The sequence below is a fragment of the Saccopteryx bilineata genome, chromosome 3 (genome assembly GCF_036850765.1).
Source record: "Saccopteryx bilineata isolate mSacBil1 chromosome 3, mSacBil1_pri_phased_curated, whole genome shotgun sequence".
Lineage (NCBI taxonomy): Eukaryota > Metazoa > Chordata > Mammalia > Chiroptera > Emballonuridae > Saccopteryx > Saccopteryx bilineata.
Window position 1 is genome coordinate 222493625 of NC_089492.1, and position 19660 is coordinate 222513284.

The window sequence follows — 19660 nt, forward strand, 5'->3', positions numbered from 1 at the left end:
GGCGGAGAGGAGGTGCCAAATAAACTACATTCTCGCGATAGCGTAAACACAATTCTCGCGACATCTTCCTGCTTATCCCTTTTTAGCCCCACCCCTATGCAGCGCGTTGCTCACAAACATCGCGAGATTTTCTTTTTTCAGTCTCCGCCCCTTTACGGCACGATGGTCGCACAAGAATGTGATACAGTCCCCACGGCCGCCATTTTCTTTCTTTCTTAGCAGTTGGCTGGGAAGAGGTCTCTGCGAAGAAGCGGTAGCGGCTAGGGTAGGGTAGACATGGCTGACTATTCAACAGTGCCTCCACCTTCCTCTGGCTCAGCTGGTGGTGGAGGCGGAGGCGGTGGTGGTGGAGGAGTTAACGATGCCTTCAAAGATGCGCTGCAGAGAGCCCGGCAGGTAAGTCTGGACCGCGCGGTGTGTTCCCGACCGCTCGCGGCAATTGGCCGCTGCCTGAGTAGGCCGCTACTTCGCGCGTAAGGAAGAGGAAAGACGTGCTCTGCCGGGCTCTGGAGTTTGTGGGGACTCTAGCTTTACGCTGTTGGTAATAGCGGTTAGAGACTGGAATTCGGCTTTTTGTTCTTGCTGTCCAAGCTAGTTGAAATCCCAACGTGTGCTAAGCACACATGGCTTTAGGTCTTTCCCCCGCTCCTGCGGCGCTCGCGCTCTTTTTCCACGGAGTTAGCATTTCCTTTCCCTCCTCCGTGGAATAAAGCGCGCGTAGTTTACACAATGGCGTGGAAGGTTCTGGTAACGAGTTCGGGAAAGTCCTAGGGTAAGCCCCGGGAGCCGTGGAAGGGAAGGGGTCTGTCACTGGAGCGGTCTTCACGGCGTACGGCGCCTTCGAGCTCGCTCTTCGCAGCCAGCCTTTCGGTTCATTCACTTTCGCTCCTGAGAGGAAGAGACGTTAAGAGAAGGCTAAATCCCGGGGTGAAATCCGTCCTCGGGGCGGGATTTACGTGTCAGTGTTGTTACACTAGTCCTTCCACCTTGTTTCTCAAAATGGCTTCAGGCCCATTTTACTCCCAAATTTCAATTTGAATCTGCCTCTCAGTCCACAGTCGTAAGCTGACCAGACCTCTTTGTGTTACGTAGGTGCATACATTTGTCCTGAGGGCACTTCTTTCTCAAGCGGAAGATGTAAAAAAAAAAGCACGTGTACTTAAGGATATGTAATATGAAGATTTCTAATTTCAACTTTATTAGTTTCTTAATATAATTATAACTTTAAAATGCATGATGTTGGGCTGGACTTATATGTAAGCAAACGTAAGAATTCTCGTTATGACACTGCATAATAGGGGCTAGACATTTTTAGTCAGCAGTGTTAAGCTAGTGGTAATCAGCAACTAATTTTGTCCTGTGTTTTGATGGCATTAGGCTTAACTTGTTTTTTACTCTCCAGTTAAAGGATGGTTTGAGTCAAAATCCATAAAGTCGGTAGTAATGTAACAGATCGCTCTTATTTTTATGGAAACAAGTTGTAAATAAAAATGTACCTGTACTTGTTTTTTTTATTTTTTATTTTTTTATTGATTTTAGTGAGTGAGGAAGAGAGAGAGAGAGAGACAGGAACATTGATCTGTTTCTGTATGTGCCCTGACCTAGGATCGAACCCGCAACCTATGTACTTCCGGACGACGCTCTAACCAACCGAGCTATCCAGCCAGGGCAACTGTACTCGTTTATAATCAGAATATTCAAGGGAATCAACGAAAAGTATTAATGCTAATAATGCGATTCTTTCATGTAATTTTTATACTGAACATGTTTAGAATAGCGACTGAAACACTTAATGACAGGACCTGTTAGTGGGGTTTTTATTAGAATGGGTTGGAAGGCTCAACTAAATTGTTTTTATTCAACCAGCATATTGAATTATGTGCCAAACTGTATTTAGATACCAGAGAATTTTTGAATGTGTGAACTGGATTTCTGCCTTCTAGGAAGCTATTTCATAGTTAAAGGTGCCAAATACAAATGAATTGTATCAGATTAATACTTTCAGAGAGGAGTGGGCAAAATATGGGCACTGTTAATCTACTTGTTTTGTAAACATTTAAAGAATTCCTATTATGAGTTAACTGCCAAAGTCAAGGACTGATCTTTTAAGCGAGGCATTAAAAAATGAGGGGGAGTTTGACCAGTGGAGAAAAGCAGCATGTGCAAAGGTACCGGGGTGTTTTGTTTTGTTTTGTTTTGGCAATGACAAGCCAAGAATAAAGTCACTGGAGGCTAGTGTTGGGTGGGGAAAGTGGGTAAGCTGACCAGACCTCTTTGTGTTAAGGTGCATACATTTGCGCTGAGCGCACTTCTTTTTCTCTAACGGAAGGTGGGAAATGGAATGAGAAAAAGTACACCTTCTAAAAAAACCAAAAAACTTAGCGTTGCCATGCTTTAATAAAAATTTGAACTTCATTATTTGGCTAAGCTGTAATTTTCTTATTGATTAAATTAGACCACTTTTTTATTCTGAAAATCGTTCTCGAACTATGTAATTTTTTTGTACTCTTTATATGCCAATAGGTCAGCTGCCCCAATGCCCTTGCTGTTATGATTCTTTATAGATAGATGTTTTTGCTGTAATAATTTGATTATAGGTTGATCTTAAATTTGAGATTCCAGGTTTAGCTTTTGAGTTGAATAAGACCTAATAATTATACTATAGATAAGTTGAGCGATAGATCACAAGTTAGCAAGAATATTGAACTTGATTCTGCTCAAATAGTAAATTAGTTACTAAGTACTCAGTTATTCTTGAAATCACTTCCTTGATAATTGTAAAAGTAGTTCACACTGCATTATGTTGTTTAATTGCAATGGGAATTTTAAAAAATAGAGCTGTTGACTTTATCACTAAATTTTTTTTTTTGCTTAAACCCTTCATCTTTTCCCTTCAATGAAAACAAGCATTTGAGTATGATATTTTTTAATGTTTTTGACAGAATAGCAAAATTTAATTATAATTAGTAATGAAATTTTGTTTTGAAAGTAATTATGTCTTTGCAGAAATTCATTTGAATACCTATAGTATTGCTATGTCAGGTCTTAGGAATACAAAGAGAAGTTGTATACTGTACCTTATTCTCCCACAGGCACAGATAGAATGTAATGACTTATATCTTTGTCAGGGCAAATAAAAATCTGTTAAAATTTTAAAATCAAATGGTTGAAGTCATGTACCCTCTGCTTTATGGTTGAATTATAATATGCTGATTTGTTCCTAACAAGTAGTTTGTATACTACATTCAATTTGTATTCACTTAATTCTCATAACTATCCTATCAGGTAAGTGTAGAAACGCATCTTTTTTGTATAGATAAGGTGAAGAATAGTATAGATAAATCAGAATGCATAGGAAAATTTGTCAGAGACCCAAAGCAATTAAACCAGATTCACAATTCCTCCCTAATTATGGTAGTACTTGGAAGGCAGCATGTAGTGGAGCGAAAATTAGGAGCCTAGTCATCTTTGACATTTGGATAGTTCACTTCTGAGAGTCAGCTTTTAAAATTTTTATTTTATTTCATTTATTTATTTTAAAGAAAGAGGAAAGGAGAGAAAGAGAGAAACATTGATTTGTTGTTCCACTTATCTATGCATTTTTTTGGTTGATTCTTTTTTGAGAGAGACGGACAGGAAGGGGGAGAGATGAGAAGCATCTCCTCATAGTTGGGACACTTTAGTGGTTCATTTCTCATACCCATGTGTTGACCAGTGGGCTTCAGCTGACCGAATGCCCTTGCTCAAGGCAGTGACCATAGGGTCATGTTTGTGATCCCACACTCCAAGTGGGGGACTCTGCACTCAAGCTGATGAGGCCTGCACACAAGCCTGTGACCTCAGAGTTTTGAACCTGGGTCCTTAGCATCCCAGTCTGATGCTTTATCCACTACTCTACTGCCTCGTCAGTATTCTTATATATGCCCTGACGAGAGAGAGAAGAGCTGGGGAAGAGCAAGAAGCCTCAACTCTCATATGTACCTGAACCAGGCAAGCCCAGGGTTTAAAACCGGCAACTTCATCATTCCATGTTGACGCTTTATCCGCTTTGCCACCACTGGTCAGGCAGAATAAGCTTTTGATTAAAAAAAATTTTTTTTTCTAAGATCAGGTAGTATGACTAAGAAATCTCTTTAATGTCTTTTCAATTACAGAATTCTTGGACTATAGAACTAGTCTATGAATAAAGGTTATAAATAGCTAAAACAAATAAAACAAAAACAAACTCATTTGAGAAGTAGAGCATGGTCCAAATGGAAAACTTGAATTATTGTAAATTAAAGTCAAAGAAATGGATTACACTTAATTTGACTAGTCTAGTAAGAATTTTATGTAGTTGGAGGTTGGATTTTAGGAACTATTTCTCTTAAATTAATCCTTGTGGTGACTTAGGACTGCGATTTTCAACCAGTGTGCCACAAGAATTTATTTACTGAAAATTTTTTTATACAAGAAATCTTTTTTTGTGTGGGACAGACAGATAGGGACAGACAGACATGAAGGGAAAGATGAGAAGCATCAGTTCTTAACTTACGCACCTTAGTTGTTCATTGATGGGGAGTGGCCACAGCACAGCGAGTGACCCCTTGCCCAGGACAATGACCTTGGGGTCGTGTCTGATCTCATGCTCAAGCCAGCAACTTTGGGGTTTCAAACCTGGGTCCTCTGTGTACCAGGCCAACGCTCTGTCCACTGCACCACTGCTTGGTCAGGCTATACAAGAATTCTTATAACATACAATACCTGTCAGATTGGCAAGAAATACAATTTTTGGTGTGCCATAGAATTGTAGAAATTGCCCTGGCCGGTTGGCTCAGCGGTAGAGCGTCGGCCTAGCATGCAGAGGACCCGGGTACGGTTCCCGGCCAGGGCACACAGGAGAAGCGCCCATTTGCTTCTCCACCCCTCCGCCGCGCCTTCCTCTCTGTCTCTTCCCCTCCCGCAGCCAAGGCTCCATTGGAACAAAGATGGCCCGGGGCTGGGGATGGCTCCTTGGCCTCTGCCCCAGGCGCTAGAGTGGCTCTGGTCGCAACATGGCGACGCCCAGGATGGGCAGAGCGTCGCCCCCTGGTGGGCGTGCCGGGTGGATCCCGGTCGGGCGCATGCGGGAGTCTGTCTGACTGTCTCTCCCTGTTTCCAGCTTCAGAAAAATGCAAAAAAAAAAAAGAATTGTAGAAATTAGTTTATGTGTGCCATGAGATTAAAAAGATTGAAAATCACTGACTTAGGAAGCATATGTTTTCTGTTGATCTTGGAGAATTGGTCAAATCTGTGTAAAGTAAAAAGATGTGATGTACCTTTTTATTTAAAAAATACTGTTTTTATTTCCAGCTCTTTGTTGTTTTCGCATTAATTCTGAATTTTTTATCTGGTTTTATTGGTCTTTTTCACTGAACCAAGTATCAACTTTAATTTTTATTTGGATAGTTTGAGAGCTGTTCAGTGAGTAGAGAGGTGTAAATACGTATCCTTTCTCTGAGAAGTTCCTTGGCATTTGAGGAGTGCTACTATGCAAATACATTACATAGAGCAGTGGTCCCCAACCTTTTTTGGGCCACGGACCAGTTTAATGTCAAAATATTTTCACGGACCAGCCTTTAGGGTGGGACAGATAAATGCACAAAATAAAATTATGCGACCGGTGTAAAAACTGGTATTTTTTCTTAAAATAAATTTTTATTAATGTTAATGGGATGACATTAATAAATCAGGGTACATATATTCAAAGAAAACATGTCTAGGTTATCTTGTCATTAAATTATGTTGCATACCCCTCGCCCATAGTCAGATTGTCCTCCGTCACCCTCTATCTAGTTCTCTGTGCCCCTCCCCCTCCCCCTAACTCTCTCCCTCCCTCCCTCCCTCCTATGTCCTCCCTCCCTCTCCCCCTGGTAACCACCACACTCTTGTCCATGTCTCTTAGTCTCGTTTTTATGTTCCACCAATGTATGGAATCATGTAGTTCTTGTTTTTTTCTGATTTACTTATTTCACTCCGTATAATGTTATCAAGATCCCACCATTTTGCTGTAAATGATCTGATGTCATCATTTCTTTTTTTTTTTTTTTATTTATTCATTTTTAGAGAGGAGAGAAAGAGACCTAGAGAGAGGAGAGAAAGAGACCTAGAGAGAGGAGAGAAAGACAGAGAGAGAAGGGGGGGAGGAGCCAGAAGCATCAACTCCCATATGTGCCTTGACCAGGCAAGCCCAGGGTTTCGAACCGGCGACCTCAGCATTTCCAGGTCTATGCTTTATCCACTGCGCCACCACAGGTCAGGCTGATGTCATCATTTCTTATGGCTGAGTAGTATTCCATAGTGTATATGTGCCACATCTTCTTTATCCAGTCTTCTGTTGAAGGGCTTTTTGGTTGTTTCCATGTCTTGGCCACTGTGAACAGTGCTGCAATGAACATGGGGCTACATGTGTCTTTACGTATCAATGTTTCTGAGAAAAACTGGTATTTTTAAATATAATTGTCGAACTTACGAGACAGGCGTCAAGAGTGAGTCTTAGACGGATGTAACAGAGGGAATGTGGTCATTTTTAAAAAATAAAACACCGTTCAGACTTAAATGTAAATAAAATGGAAATAATGTAAGCTATTTATTCTTTCTCTGCATACCGGTACCAAATGGCCCACGGACCGGTACCAGTCCGCGGCGCGGGGGTTGGGGACCACTGATAGAGCATTTATAAAAGTTAACTGCAGAAGGTAGTCACAACTATTCAATCAATGGTATTACTATTTTCTCTGGCCTGAAATACTTTCCTTAACATCAGTGCTCATCAATACCTGTCAGCTTGCTTTTTTTTTTTTTGTATTCTTCCGAAGCTGGAAACTGGGAGAGACAGTAAGACAGACTCCCGCACGCGCCGGACTGGGATCCACCTGGCACGCCCACCAGGGGCGACGCTCCGCCCCTCCGGGGCGTCGCTCTGCCGCGACCAGAGCCACTCCAGCGCTGCCCGGGGCAGAGGCCAAGGAGCCATCCCCAGCACCCAGGCCATCCCCCGGCTGCAGGAGGGGAGGAGAGAGAGAGGAAGGAGGGGGGATGGAGAAGCAAACGGGCGCCTCCCCTATGTGCCCTGGCCGGGAATCGAACCCGGGTGTCCCGCATGCCAGGCCGATGCTCCACCGCTGAGCCAACCGGCCAGGGCATCCTGGCAGCTTATTTAAGTTCCTATGGAACAATTCAGTGCTAAGTGCTTTAAAACTTAAGAGTGATGAGACTAGCCATTCTATAGATTTAGTGTAAAAAAAAAAAAGACTTGGGAATGGAAAAGAGCTGTTTTCGGGTGTGATGAGGAAATCTCAGAAAGGAAAGGGTTTGCCTGACCTGTGATGGCGCAGTGGATAAAGCATCAACCTTGAACCACTGAGGTTGCCGATTTAAAACCCCAGGCATGGCTGGTCAAGGCACATAAGGGAGTTGATGCTTCCTCCTCTCTCTCTCTCTCTCTCTCCCTCCCTTTATCTCCCTCCCTCTCCCTCCCCCCCCTCCGCCCCCTCTCAAATGAATCAAGTCTTAAAAGGAAAAGGTTTTAATTAGATCCTCAAAGATAATAGCAGGCTTTTAAGAAAGTGAAAAAAGGAAGGTAGAATGAGCAAAGCTATATAGTAGAGATCAGGAAAATAAAATTGTGTAGCTTTTTTTGTTAAGTAGTTTAATAGTTACTCCTAACATGCTTTGCTATATGTGTTTGCATGTACAGATGAGAAAAAGGGAAATCTAGGAACCCTAGGAAATATAGTTGGTATGTGGAACTGATGCATGTATTAGATTTACATGATACTGGGTTTATGGCTCAAGGCACTGAATATACCTTTTTTAAAAGAAGATTTTATGGATTTTAGAGAGGAGAGAGGGAAGGGGAGAAGGAGTGGGAAACATCAACTTGCAGTGGTTGCTTCTCATATGTCCCTTGACTAGAAAAGCCTAGCATTTTGAACTGGTGACCTCAGCATTCCAGGTTGATTCTTTATTTAGCCCCCACAGGTCAAGCCTATAATACTCTTACTCTCTCTAGTTTCCTAGTTATAATGAAGTTTGAGGCGTAGTTGGTTTAGTTCCAAACCAGGACATCTTTGTGGGAATTCTAGTCACCAAAAGTTTGATTTTTATTTTTTTTTTATCATAGAACATTTCAAGCGTACTCAAAATTGAAAGAATAATGTGATATAAACTTTAATGAGCCATTTACCCAGATTTAGTGCTTACCCCCTTATAGTAATTAGCATGGAACTGTGTAGAAATTGGAATGCCACCATTGTCTAAACCAGTGGTAGTCAACCTGGTCCCTACCACCCACTAGTGGGCGTTCCAGCTTTCATGGTGGTGGTAGCAGAGCAACCAAAGTATAAATAAAAAGATAGATTTAACTATAGTAAGTTATTTTATAAAGATTCTGCCAAGCTTAGCGAAAATCCGACATAAAGCACTTGGTAATTATTATATGCTTTAACTTGCTGTAACTCTGCTTTATAAATTTTATAAAGTAAAGTTACTTCTCTACTTTATAACTCACCATTACTGTGGAACCGGTGGACAGTTAGAAAATTTTACTACTAACAGATATAAAAGTGGGCGGTAGGTATAAAAAAAGTTGACTACCCCTGGTCTAAACTATGTAAAATGGATCTCTGTCTCACTAAGTACTCTACCTCATAGGGTTGTTATGATTATTCAATGACAAAACGAATATGAAATATTTATCACAGGAGCTTGGTCTGCTGCTGGCACTGAGCATTCCTCTTTCCTCTTTCATAGAAAAATACAGTCATTGTCCACTAGTTGTGCCCTACTTGTAACTTGAGGCTGGCATTTCTTGTATGATGTTTGTTCAGTCAAGTGCAGGCAATTATTTGACCCCTTCTAAAAGTTAATTTTTTAAGGATAAAATGACTTTTAATGGCTTTGTTTCTGTGGCTTTCTTAGAGAGACAGCTTTCCAGGTTCCCCTGCCCTATGTTTCTTAGAGTAAGATTGTCCAATAGAAATACAGTGCAAGTCACGTTTTATTTAATCCAACATATTTGAAAATACTATTTCAGTATGTGTTCCGTATAAAAATTTTTGAGATGTTTTACATTCTTTATAATAATTTCCAGTTTTCAAAAGCTGTATGTTTTATACTTCAAAGTACATCTCTAATATGGACAATTTTAAGTACTCAGTACCACATATGGCTAGTGTCTGCTCTATTAGACAGCACAACCTTAGAGTCCCACGAAATGTTCACATTCTTTATGTGCACATGCACACATCTTTTGAAGAGTTGTGGAAGAGAGCTGTGGCAAAGATAGAGTTTGGATCTAGATTTTCTTCAATGTTATTTGGTCAGTCTTCTAAAGATTCCTAATTGATTACTTCTTTGTTTATTCTTACAGAGATGTATCAGAAGCTTAATTCCAGATGAGTATTTGTTAATTCTGGAGTTGTTAATGGTAGCAATGAACAATAATGAGCTATTTTAATTTGTCTTTCTAGCAAATTAATTTTTATGTGATAGGTATTTTGCATATGTATGTATTAGGAACTATATGAAAAAATTGCATCTGATTAGAATAGTCCATAGTATTATGATGCTATTCTTAATGATAGTGTGTTTTTGTTTTTTAATTTAAGATTGCAGCAAAAATTGGAGGTGATGCTGGTACATCACTGAATTCAAATGACTATGGTTATGGGGGACAAAAAAGACCTTTGGAAGATGGAGGTAAGTTATAGCCATAAGTATTGTAATTGTTTTACGCAGTTTAGTTCAAGTAATTTTAATAATTTTGAAATGCTATTGAAACATTACTTTTATTGTAAGGTTCCTAAAATTGTAAGATATTTTTTGGCTTTGAAAAGAAAAGGGGGGAAGACCTAGAAAGGTAGGTAAAATTTGATTCAACCAGCCAGTTTTGTCTTACTAGAAAACATCATTTTTCTTCTTTTAAGATTGTGCCAGATTGATAGTTCGCACAGTGAACTTTTTTAGTAAACTGGAAGGGGGAAAATGAAGATAAATAAAAATGTTTAGGGGACATCTCACAGGTTTTTCTCATCATACATGAATTCACCTTTATATGCTGTGTTTTCATTGTTTTTGCTATTTCAGATTTCACTTTAAAGGTGGAAGTTGTTATAGTTTGCTACTCTAGTGTGTTGCAGGCTATATACATTTTTTGTTACTTTTTTGTTTGTTTAGTCCCTTGTTTTTTGTGTTTCAGGCTTAACTCAATGTGGCTAAAGCAGTAGATTTATAGTGCCTTGTTTTTTTAACATAACTGTTGAAGCTTTAGAACTTGGAAGTTGACACATTTTTGTTTTAGATTTGATGTATGAATTTTGATACAATTTCTTTTTTGCCCCTTTTATTTTATTTTATTTTATTTTATTTTAAAAGAGGTTCTGAATGAGCATATAGAATGTATTTGTAGCTTTTGACCGGGAATACTTGGTTTTATTGAGTTTCAATTCACATTTATAGTGAGGTTTTAATATACAAAAAAAAAAGTGAGCTAATGATGCTTCAGATGTTGTAATGTAATGTATTCTTTTTATTTTATGTGTAGATGGCTCTTGGACAAGTCCGAGCAGTACAACACACTGGGAGGGAATGCCCTCTCCTTTTAAAGGCAGGAATTTTTATTTATTACCTGTTTAGTATGTAAACGTGAAATAAACCAGTGGATTCTTATATGGACACAGTATTTCTTGGATTATGTGTCTGAATTTTTGCTACCCAACATTCTGGTATTTAATCATTTAAGTTTGAAGGGGGAGAGAATGTAGTACTGTCAGCTGTTGGTTGTCTCTTCTAAAGTATGCATTGTATTTATCTGTAAAGGATGTAGATGGAAGGTAGTCATGTAGTTGCTTTGAGTTTCTGCTGAAGTTTATGCCTTGAAATGTTTGGTGAACAATGGAACAGTTTAGATTGAGATTGCCTTGTAATGTCATTTTAAAATTTATTTTGCATAGCTCTGTTGTTACTGTCAGATACACACAACTTTTGATCTGTCAAATTTTCACATTTTGATAGGTTTTTTTTTTCTTCCAGTCTTCATTTCCTACAGTGAGAAGCATCATTAGCCTTTAGCATGTGAGATTTTGTTAGTAACGGACCTAAATACTTTGTCTTGTGATACTCTAAAGTGCTTAACATGCATTAAGGTCAGTGATTTGATACAATCAAAAAAGAATTTTTTAAAAATATCTGTGCATCTTTTAAACATGAAGAGTTTGAGCTGAGTTTTGTCACTTTTGGTTCAAATGACACCATACCCTCAGGTGTTTCAATAAATGTTTATATTGATATTCATTCTTGCTTGGGCAGGGGGAACTGAGTCTTATATATTTGTATGTATTGGCAAAAACGTAAAAGACTCTTAATTTTACAGATCAACCAGATGCTAAGAAAGTTGCTCCTCAAAATGACTGTAAGTATTTATGTGAAGCTGGATTAAAAATAAAGTTCTTGGATTTTAATCAGGCTTTTTTCCTATCTTCTGTTAAATATCTTTGAAATTAGTTGAAGTACATGAATATTATTTTAGAATGAATTTCTTTGTAAATATATACCACTTGTCTTTATGATATCCCATTTCAGTTATGACCAGGTATATATTAATAAGATTTGACTGCTAAATTGTTTTACATATGCAGTTTTATTACTTCATTTATTAATCTATGCTTATACCACTTGAAAAAAGTTTTTTTCTATATCATTGTTAGTAATGTCTGCCCTTTCACTGACTTTTTTGCTCACTGCCAGTGGTGCTTTAAGTATTCTGCATAAAGTTTTTCTCCAAGGTGTTGTCTGGTGCATCAGGGAACGATTTTAGAATTGATGAGACTATGGTTTAATATATGTGAACTTAACTAATTTTTTTTATTTAATTTTTTTGGTAGCCTTTGGGACGCAGTTACCACCAATGCATCAGCAACAAAGGTATAGTCAAATGCTTTTCAAAGAGTACTTTGCAAGTTTTTTTTTTTTTTTTTTTCATTTTTCTGAAGCTGGAAACGGAGAGACAGACAGACTCCCGCATGCGCCCGACCGGGATCCACCTGGCACGCCCACTAGGGGCGGTGCTCTGCCCCCCAGGGGGCGATGCTCTGCCCATCCTGGGCGTCGCCATATTGCGACCAGAGCCACTCTAGCGCCTGAGGCAGAGGCCACAGAGCCATGCCCAGCGCCCGGGCCATCTTTGCTCCAGTGGAGCTTTGGCTGCGGGAGGGGAAGAGAGAGACAGAGAGGAAAGCGCAGTGGAGGGGTGGAGAAGCAAATGGGCGCTTCTCCTATGTGCCCTGGCCGGGAATCGAACCCGGGTCCTCCGCACGCTAGGCCGACGCTCTACCGCTGAGCCAACCGGCCAGGGCACTTTGCAAGTTTTATTTGAACAAGTCGAGCCAGTGACCCCTGCTCAAGCTAGTGACATCCTGCTCAAGCTGGTGAGCCTGCATTCAACCTGGTGAACTCTGGGTTTTGAACCTGGGACCTCAGCATCCCAGATCAAAGCTCTGTTCACTGTGCCACCACCAGTCAGGCTCCACTCCACCTTATTTACACACCTTCAGACTGTGTCATCCACCATACCGTCCCTCACTTGATGGTTGTCACGTTACTTAAGATTCTGTCTTTGACTACTCAGGCATGTTTTGGCTATATACATGTTTCTGAAACACTGGTTGGAGCCATTAGACTTCCATTTTTATCAGTAGGGTACCTTTAATTTAAAGTAAACAAATTATTTACCTTTGAAGATAAATGTTAGTTTCTGTTCTTCCTTAGCAGATCTGTAATGACAGAAGAATATAAAGTTCCAGATGGGATGGTTGGATTTAGTAAGTAACCTAATTTTTAAAGCTTTAAAAACATAATAAAATCATACCTTCTAATCTTTCAGCAAGTAATTTTCTTTTTTCTTACTAGTAATTGGTAGAGGAGGTGAACAGATCTCACGCATACAGCAGGAATCTGGATGCAAAATACAGATTGCTCCTGGTAATGTTATTCTCTTGCTATTTTCCCCCTGTTGATTTTGAGAGAGAGAGCAACACATTGTTTCACTTAATTGTTCCATTTAGTTGTGTACTCATTGATTGCTGTTTGTACTTCCTCTGACCAGAAGTTGAATCTGTGACCTCTTGTGTTCCAAGTCAGTGCTTTTACTGAGACACCTGGTCAGGGCCTGCTGATTTTGTACTGAGTTGAAAAGTAGCATATATTTTTTTAAATTTATTTTTTGAGAGCAAGAAAAAGAAACTTCGATTTGTTGTTTCGCCTATTTATGCATTCATTGATTGAGTCTCGTGTGTCCCCTGACTGGGGATCAGACCCACAACCTTAAGTTGTCAGGATAATGCTCAAACCCAACTGAGCTACATAGCATATTTCTTAAGCTAGTAGTAAATCTTAAGCTAGTAACAGAATCTGGTATCTGTTCATCTTAGCCTTAAATTTTTCTTTTTGTTTTTGTTTTAAATTGTAGACAGTGGTGGCCTTCCAGAAAGATCTTGTATGTTAACTGGAACTCCTGAGTCTGTCCAGTAAGTATGAAAATTATGTGTCTGAGGCCAGCCCTTTCTTTCTACTGAAAGACATTGCCTTTGCAATTGAATCAACTTTTTCCTGCACTATTAATTTCCCCCTTTTCTATTGGCATGCTAACATGCTTATTTCTAGTAGCATATAGATTGCTTGAAAAATCTATCCATCTTAACCAAAATTGTCCCTGAACCCTGCATTTCTATTTCGCTGCTCCCTTTTACAACAAAACTTTTTTAAAAGGCGGCTCTACTCATTCCCAACCTTTTTTCTTCCTTTAAACTCATTTATCTCTGTATATAGCAGACCTCTTTAAATTCTTTATTTTTCTCTTATTTCTCATTTATATATAAGCAAGTCTTGATCATTTTTTCCTTCATAATTTATTTGAAATCCAGTCTGTTTTTGCTGCCTTCTATTCTACATCTACATCACCTTATCTGTGGTACTATTTGCCTGTATTGTTGCAATGTGTCTTTATTTTTAGCCTTGTTCAACAATACTCTTCTTGTAACAGTATAACCATAGTGATTCTTTTAGAATGAGTCAATTGAAACACTACTTTGCTCAAAATCTTCTAATGTTTCCTACTTAGAGTAAAAGTTAAATGTCTATCATGGCCTGCTATTTTTCTACTTCATTTTTTAAGCATTTTTCTCCCAGCTCACTCTGTTCTAGCCTTGTGTAGCATCTTCAGCACATGAATCATGCCTCTCATTTGTGTTCTTTGCACTTCCTATTTCTTCTCTCTGGAATATTTCCTCCCAGATATTTTCATATACCCTCCCTCTCTTCAGGTCTTGGTTCAGATGTCTCTTTATCAACCAGTTCTCCTGTATCTATTTTCCATAAAATAATGTCTCTTCACACATGTATGCATTGTCATCCTTATTCTGCATTAATTTTCTTTATAGCACTTCTCAAATAACGTAATTTAACATGGGGGTTTTTGTTTTTTTTTTCTTATTCAATGAAGTTAAGCCATGCCAGCGAAAACTGTTTTGTTCTGTGCTGTAACCTCATTACCTAGAATATAGTACCTGGCATAAAGCTTACATTTCTTAAGTATTTATTGAAAGAATTATTTTAACATTGGAGCGACCAAAGTGATGGTTTAAAAGCATAATTATTTAATTTAGTTCTTGGGGGCATTGGCTTAATATTGCAATACCTTTAGAAGTTGAGTGCTACTTTGGATTCTCAAAAATACTGGAAATTATATATCCAGAAAATTTATTGAAATAGTTTCAATCTTTGACCATGATAGCATCTTTCTTTAAAATTGTTAAAGTTTAGCTTAGGTTATATTTTATATTTCTTTCTTTGGATAAGCTTTTGGGTATGCTACAACTTACTTGACTTTTTTTCATTTGTAAACAGATCAGCAAAACGGTTACTGGACCAGATTGTTGAAAAAGGAAGACCAGCCCCTGGTTTCCATCATGGTGATGGACCAGGAAATGCAGTTCAAGAAATAATGATTCCAGCTAGCAAGGCAGGATTAGTTATTGGAAAAGGAGGAGAGACTATTAAACAACTTCAGGTATTATTGTTTATAAAATTACTTTTCATATGTTTTGAAGCCAGTTTCTACCTCTTTTTTTGTTAATACATATGATTTTTGTGATTAACAGGAGCGAGCTGGAGTTAAAATGGTTATGATTCAAGATGGACCTCAGAACACTGGTGCTGACAAACCTCTTAGAATTACAGGAGATCCATACAAAGTTCAAGTAAACTTAAGTTTATATTTTACAAAGAAGGGTTTGGGGTGGGTAAAGAATTAGCAAATTATATGAATAAATTACAGTGTTTTCAGACTTGCTTTCTAAATTAGATCGTTTTTTCTACTTCAGCAAGCAAAGGAAATGGTGTTAGAGTTAATTCGTGATCAAGGTGGTTTCAGAGAAGTTCGAAATGAGTATGGGTCCAGGATAGGAGGAAATGAAGGGATAGACGTAAGTAAAAATTCTCCCTTAGAAATGGTTATATGCTAATCCATAAGTATAGTAGTATTTTTCCTGTTCTTTATTACATAGTCTTTTCTAACATTGTATCCTAATTTTCCACTGTAGAATGCAGTAGTATATTACATCTTGTTACCCTATTTGATATAAACAGTGCTATTATATACTTATAATTTGAGGCAGCTTGAGTTTCAGGAAATGGCTTTCTTAATACTTACTCTCCTTTACATAAGGTCCCCATTCCAAGATTTGCTGTTGGCATTGTAATAGGAAGAAATGGAGAGATGATTAAAAAAATACAAAATGATGCAGGTGTTCGAATTCAGTTTAAGCCAGGTGAGTACTTATATTTAGTTTTCTAAGTGTTGGTACCAATTACTTTTGACATTGACACATTTAATACTGAATTACTCTGTTTTTGTTTTGTCTTGTCTTGAAGATGATGGAACAACACCTGACAGAATAGCACAAATAACAGGACCTCCAGACCGATGTCAGCATGCTGCAGAAATTATTACAGACCTTCTTCGAAGTGTTCAGGTTTGATAGAACACTAATATTTTCTTTTTGTTTTTCACTTAAAATTATTTCCTGCTTCAAATCTGGTAGTGGTCCCCTCCTTATTTTATATCAATATGTTTGATGATACTTTATAACTAGAAAGTATAAATTGCTTTGAGGTAGATATCTTGGAGCAGGAAGGCAGCTACATAAGTAGTATACTACCTTATTTATTCCAGTATAAAAAGAATAAATGGTAGTATTGCTATCTGATTATTTGGGCCAGTTATCTCCCAACTTCTCTAAATTCTGATTTAGGAAAATGAAAGTTGAAGAAAATAGACATGTAATAATTTTATTGGTAAAAGAAGAGATTTTTTGTTTTGTTTTTGTTTTAATTTTTATTTTTAGAGAGAGAGGAGGGGGAAGTAAGGGGGGGTAGGGGGAGTGAGAAGCATCAACTCATAGTTGCTTCTGACATGTGCCTTAACTGGGCAAGCCTGAGATTTTAAACTGGAGACCTCAGCATTCCAGTTCAACGCTTTATCTGCTGCACCACCTCAGGTCAGGCAAGAAGAGTTGCATTGTTATGCTGTGTTTCTTTTTCTTTTTCCGTGTGTGTGTGTGTGTGTGTGTGTGTGTGTGTGTGTTGTGTGAGAGAGACAGACAGATAGGGTCAGACAGGCAGGAAGGGAGAGAGATGAGAAGCATCACTTCTTCACTACGGCTCCTTAGTTATTTATTGATTGCTTTCTTATATGGTGCCTTGAATGGGGGTGGGGGGGCTCCAGCAGAGCTAGTGACCCCTTGCTCAAATCAGATGAACCCGAACTCAAGCTGGCGACCTCGTGGTTTCAAACCTGGTCCTCTGCGTCTCAGTCCAACACTCTATCCACTGTGCCACTGCCTGGTCAGGCCTGACTTTGTTTCTTGACTTTCTCTTCTTTAGGCTGGTAATCCTGGGGGACCTGGACCTGGTGGTCGAGGAAGAGGTAGAGGTCAAGGCAACTGGAACATGGGACCACCTGGTGGACTACAGGAATTTAATTTCATTGTACCAACTGGGAAAACTGGATTAATAATAGGAAAAGGCAATATATTTTAAATTTTTAATGTTTTTGTGTATGGGTAAAAACCATATGTAATGTATTACCTGATTTTTTCTGGGTTTTCTGTTGCTGTTCTAAACAAGTATCAGTGATTTATTTCCTGAGCTGTATTTTAGTAGGAAAGTATTGTGTTGATGTATAATAACTAAAATGTAATGGATCTCATAAATACTTAAATAAAAAGAGTGGGATTTGATTCACATTAACTGTTAGAGGAGACCAGCAGTATAATAATTAGTGCAAGAAACTTTTTTGTTTTTTATTATTACTAATTTTATGAGAGAGGAGGGGGAATGGAGCGAGAAGTATCAGTTCAGTTGCTTCACTTCAGTTGTTCACTGATTGCTTGTCATATGTGCCTTGACCAGGCAAGACCAGGGTTTTGAACCAGTAACCTGAGCATTCCAGGTCAATGCTTTATCCTTTATACTTCCACAGAACAGGCAAATCTTTTTTTTTACCCCCTCACAAGTTTTTTGTTTTGCCTACTTTGCTATTTTTTTATTTACATGTTTTAATTTTTTTTTTTTTTTTTACAGGGACAGAGAGTCAGATAGAGGGATAGATAGGGACAGACAGACAGGAATGGAGAGAGATGAGAAGCATCAATCATCAGTATTTCATTGCAACACCGTAGTTGTTCATTGATTGCTTTCTCATATGTGCCATGACCGTGGGCCCTCAGCAGACTGAGTAAAACCACCCACCCCCCCCCACCCCCCCCCACCCCCCCCCCACCCCCCCCCCCCCGTGCTCGAGCCAGTGACCTTGAGTCCATGCTAGTGAGCTTTTTTGCTCAAGCCAGATGAGCCCATGCTCAAGCTGGCTATCCTGGGGTCTCGAACCTGGGTCCTTCCGCATTCCAGTCCGACGCTCTATCCACTGCGCCACCGCCTGGTCAGGCGATATTTTTAAGTTTTAATTAGTGTTTATATTTACATTACTTAATAAAAGCAATTTAATTGAAACAGATATTTTGATAAGTTATGTGTGTGATACAGATAAAATAAGTTATATCTTAAAACTTAAATGTATTTAAGAGAAGCATGAAATGCTCTATATCAGCTGTTCTCAACCTGTGGGTCACGACCCCTGTGTTTTGGTCATTTATATAATATGTATTTTCCGATGGCTTTAGGCAACCCTGTGTTTTGGTCATTCGACCCCCGCCGGGGTCGTGACCCACAGGTTGAGAACCGCTGCTCTATATAGTTTTTCCTTTTTTTTTCTTTTTTCTTTTTTTTCTTTTTCTTTGCAGGGACAGAGAGAGGGATAGATAGGGACAGACAGGCAGTAACGGAGAGAGATGAGAAGCATCAGTCATCAGTTTTTCGTTGTGACACCTTAGTTGTCCATTGATTGCTTTCTCATATGTGCCTTGACCGCAGGCCTTCAGCAGACTGAGTAACCCCTTGCTTGAGCCAGTGACCTTGGGTCTAAGCTGGTGAGCATTTTTTAATTTCCTCAAGCCAGGTGAGCCCGCGCTCAAGCTGGTGACCTCGGGGTCTCGAACCTGGGTCCTCGGCATCCCAGTCCGACGCTCTATTCACTGCGCCACTGCCTGGTCAGGCCTATATAGTTTGATTTTAAGTGTAGAATAAATGGAAAATCTTAAGAGAATATTGGCAGATGGGCTACTGGTCAAAAATTAATGGTCCATGGTGACTTTTTTAAGTTATTTTTAAAGGTAACATTGGTTAATGCATATGTAAATTTCAGATATACATTATAATTTGGTATCTGTGTACCTTATTGCTCAGTACCCAATGTCTAGTTACTCCCATTACTATATATTTTACCTCCTTTGCCCATCTCACCCTTCCATTCTCGTAATCTTCATTATGCTTTTATTTATTAGTTTGTTTTTGTTTATTTCCATATTAAAATAGTTCTTGTAGCCTTTATATCTTTAGAGAAATTATTGTTTTGATTTTAGGAGGTGAAACCATAAAAAGTATAAGCCAACAGTCTGGTGCAAGAATAGAACTTCAGAGAAATCCTCCACCTAATGCAGATCCTAATATGAAATTATTTACGATTCGTGGAACTCCACAGCAAATTGACTATGCTCGGCAACTCATAGAAGAAAAGATTGGTGTGAGTATGCTATAAACTTCAATTTATAGCATAGATCCTTTCAGTTAAATAAGACATTAATTCAGATGCTCCTGAAAGTACTATACAGAAAAATGTCAATTTTTATTCTGAAATTATAGATTTTATCACATAATAGATAACATAAATGTAGGAAAGATTTTTCAGTAATAAAAATAACCTAAATATACAATTACCAGTGTTCAGAACTTTATGTTTGGGTGTGGGTAGATAAAGAGGATAGCATTACTTGCAGGGTTGGTGGAAAGTTGTGGAACATATTCGAAGAGTCTAGTTAATAGGAATTCAGTATTTAAATTAAGGGCTTACTATATACAGTACTGGTGAGGCAAAGGTGAATCATAAAGTTGAAATTTATAAATTCTAGTTCTTAGTCATGTGAGGAGTTTTAAATATAGACTTTGTGTATTTTTCCCTTCTACACGT

The 19660-nt window shown here is 38.7% G+C and overlaps 1 protein-coding gene across 20 annotated transcripts in view; it reads left to right on the top strand.

The window, feature by feature from the left end:
• The first annotated feature begins 153 nt into the window (after positions 1–153).
• FUBP1 (far upstream element binding protein 1) overlaps positions 154–19660 on the top strand; it is a 40878-nt gene continuing 21371 nt past the window's right edge. For 10 of the 20 annotated variants that reach the window (XR_010730435.1, XR_010730432.1, XR_010730433.1 and 7 more), the window contains exons 1-15: positions 154–396; positions 9630–9720; positions 10565–10627; positions 11393–11431; positions 11904–11943; positions 12787–12839; positions 12928–12999; positions 13487–13544; positions 14923–15085; positions 15177–15275; positions 15399–15500; positions 15743–15845; positions 15949–16049; positions 16960–17101; positions 19056–19216. Coding sequence is in view for 16 of the 20 variants with exons in the window: in XM_066268837.1 (XP_066124934.1) it covers positions 277–396; positions 9630–9720; positions 10565–10627; positions 11393–11431; positions 11904–11943; positions 12787–12839; positions 12928–12999; positions 13487–13544; positions 14923–15085; positions 15177–15275; positions 15399–15500; positions 15743–15845; positions 15949–16049; positions 16960–17101; positions 19056–19216 (1407 nt within the window). In the remaining 4 variants the exon portion in view is untranslated. The remainder of the gene's footprint in view (positions 397–9629; positions 9721–10564; positions 10628–11392; positions 11432–11903; positions 11944–12786; positions 12840–12927; positions 13000–13486; positions 13545–14922; positions 15086–15176; positions 15276–15398; positions 15501–15742; positions 15846–15948; positions 16050–16959; positions 17102–19055; positions 19217–19660) is intronic. The other 10 variants (XM_066268849.1, XM_066268851.1, XM_066268843.1 and 7 more) reach the window with 3 other exon arrangements.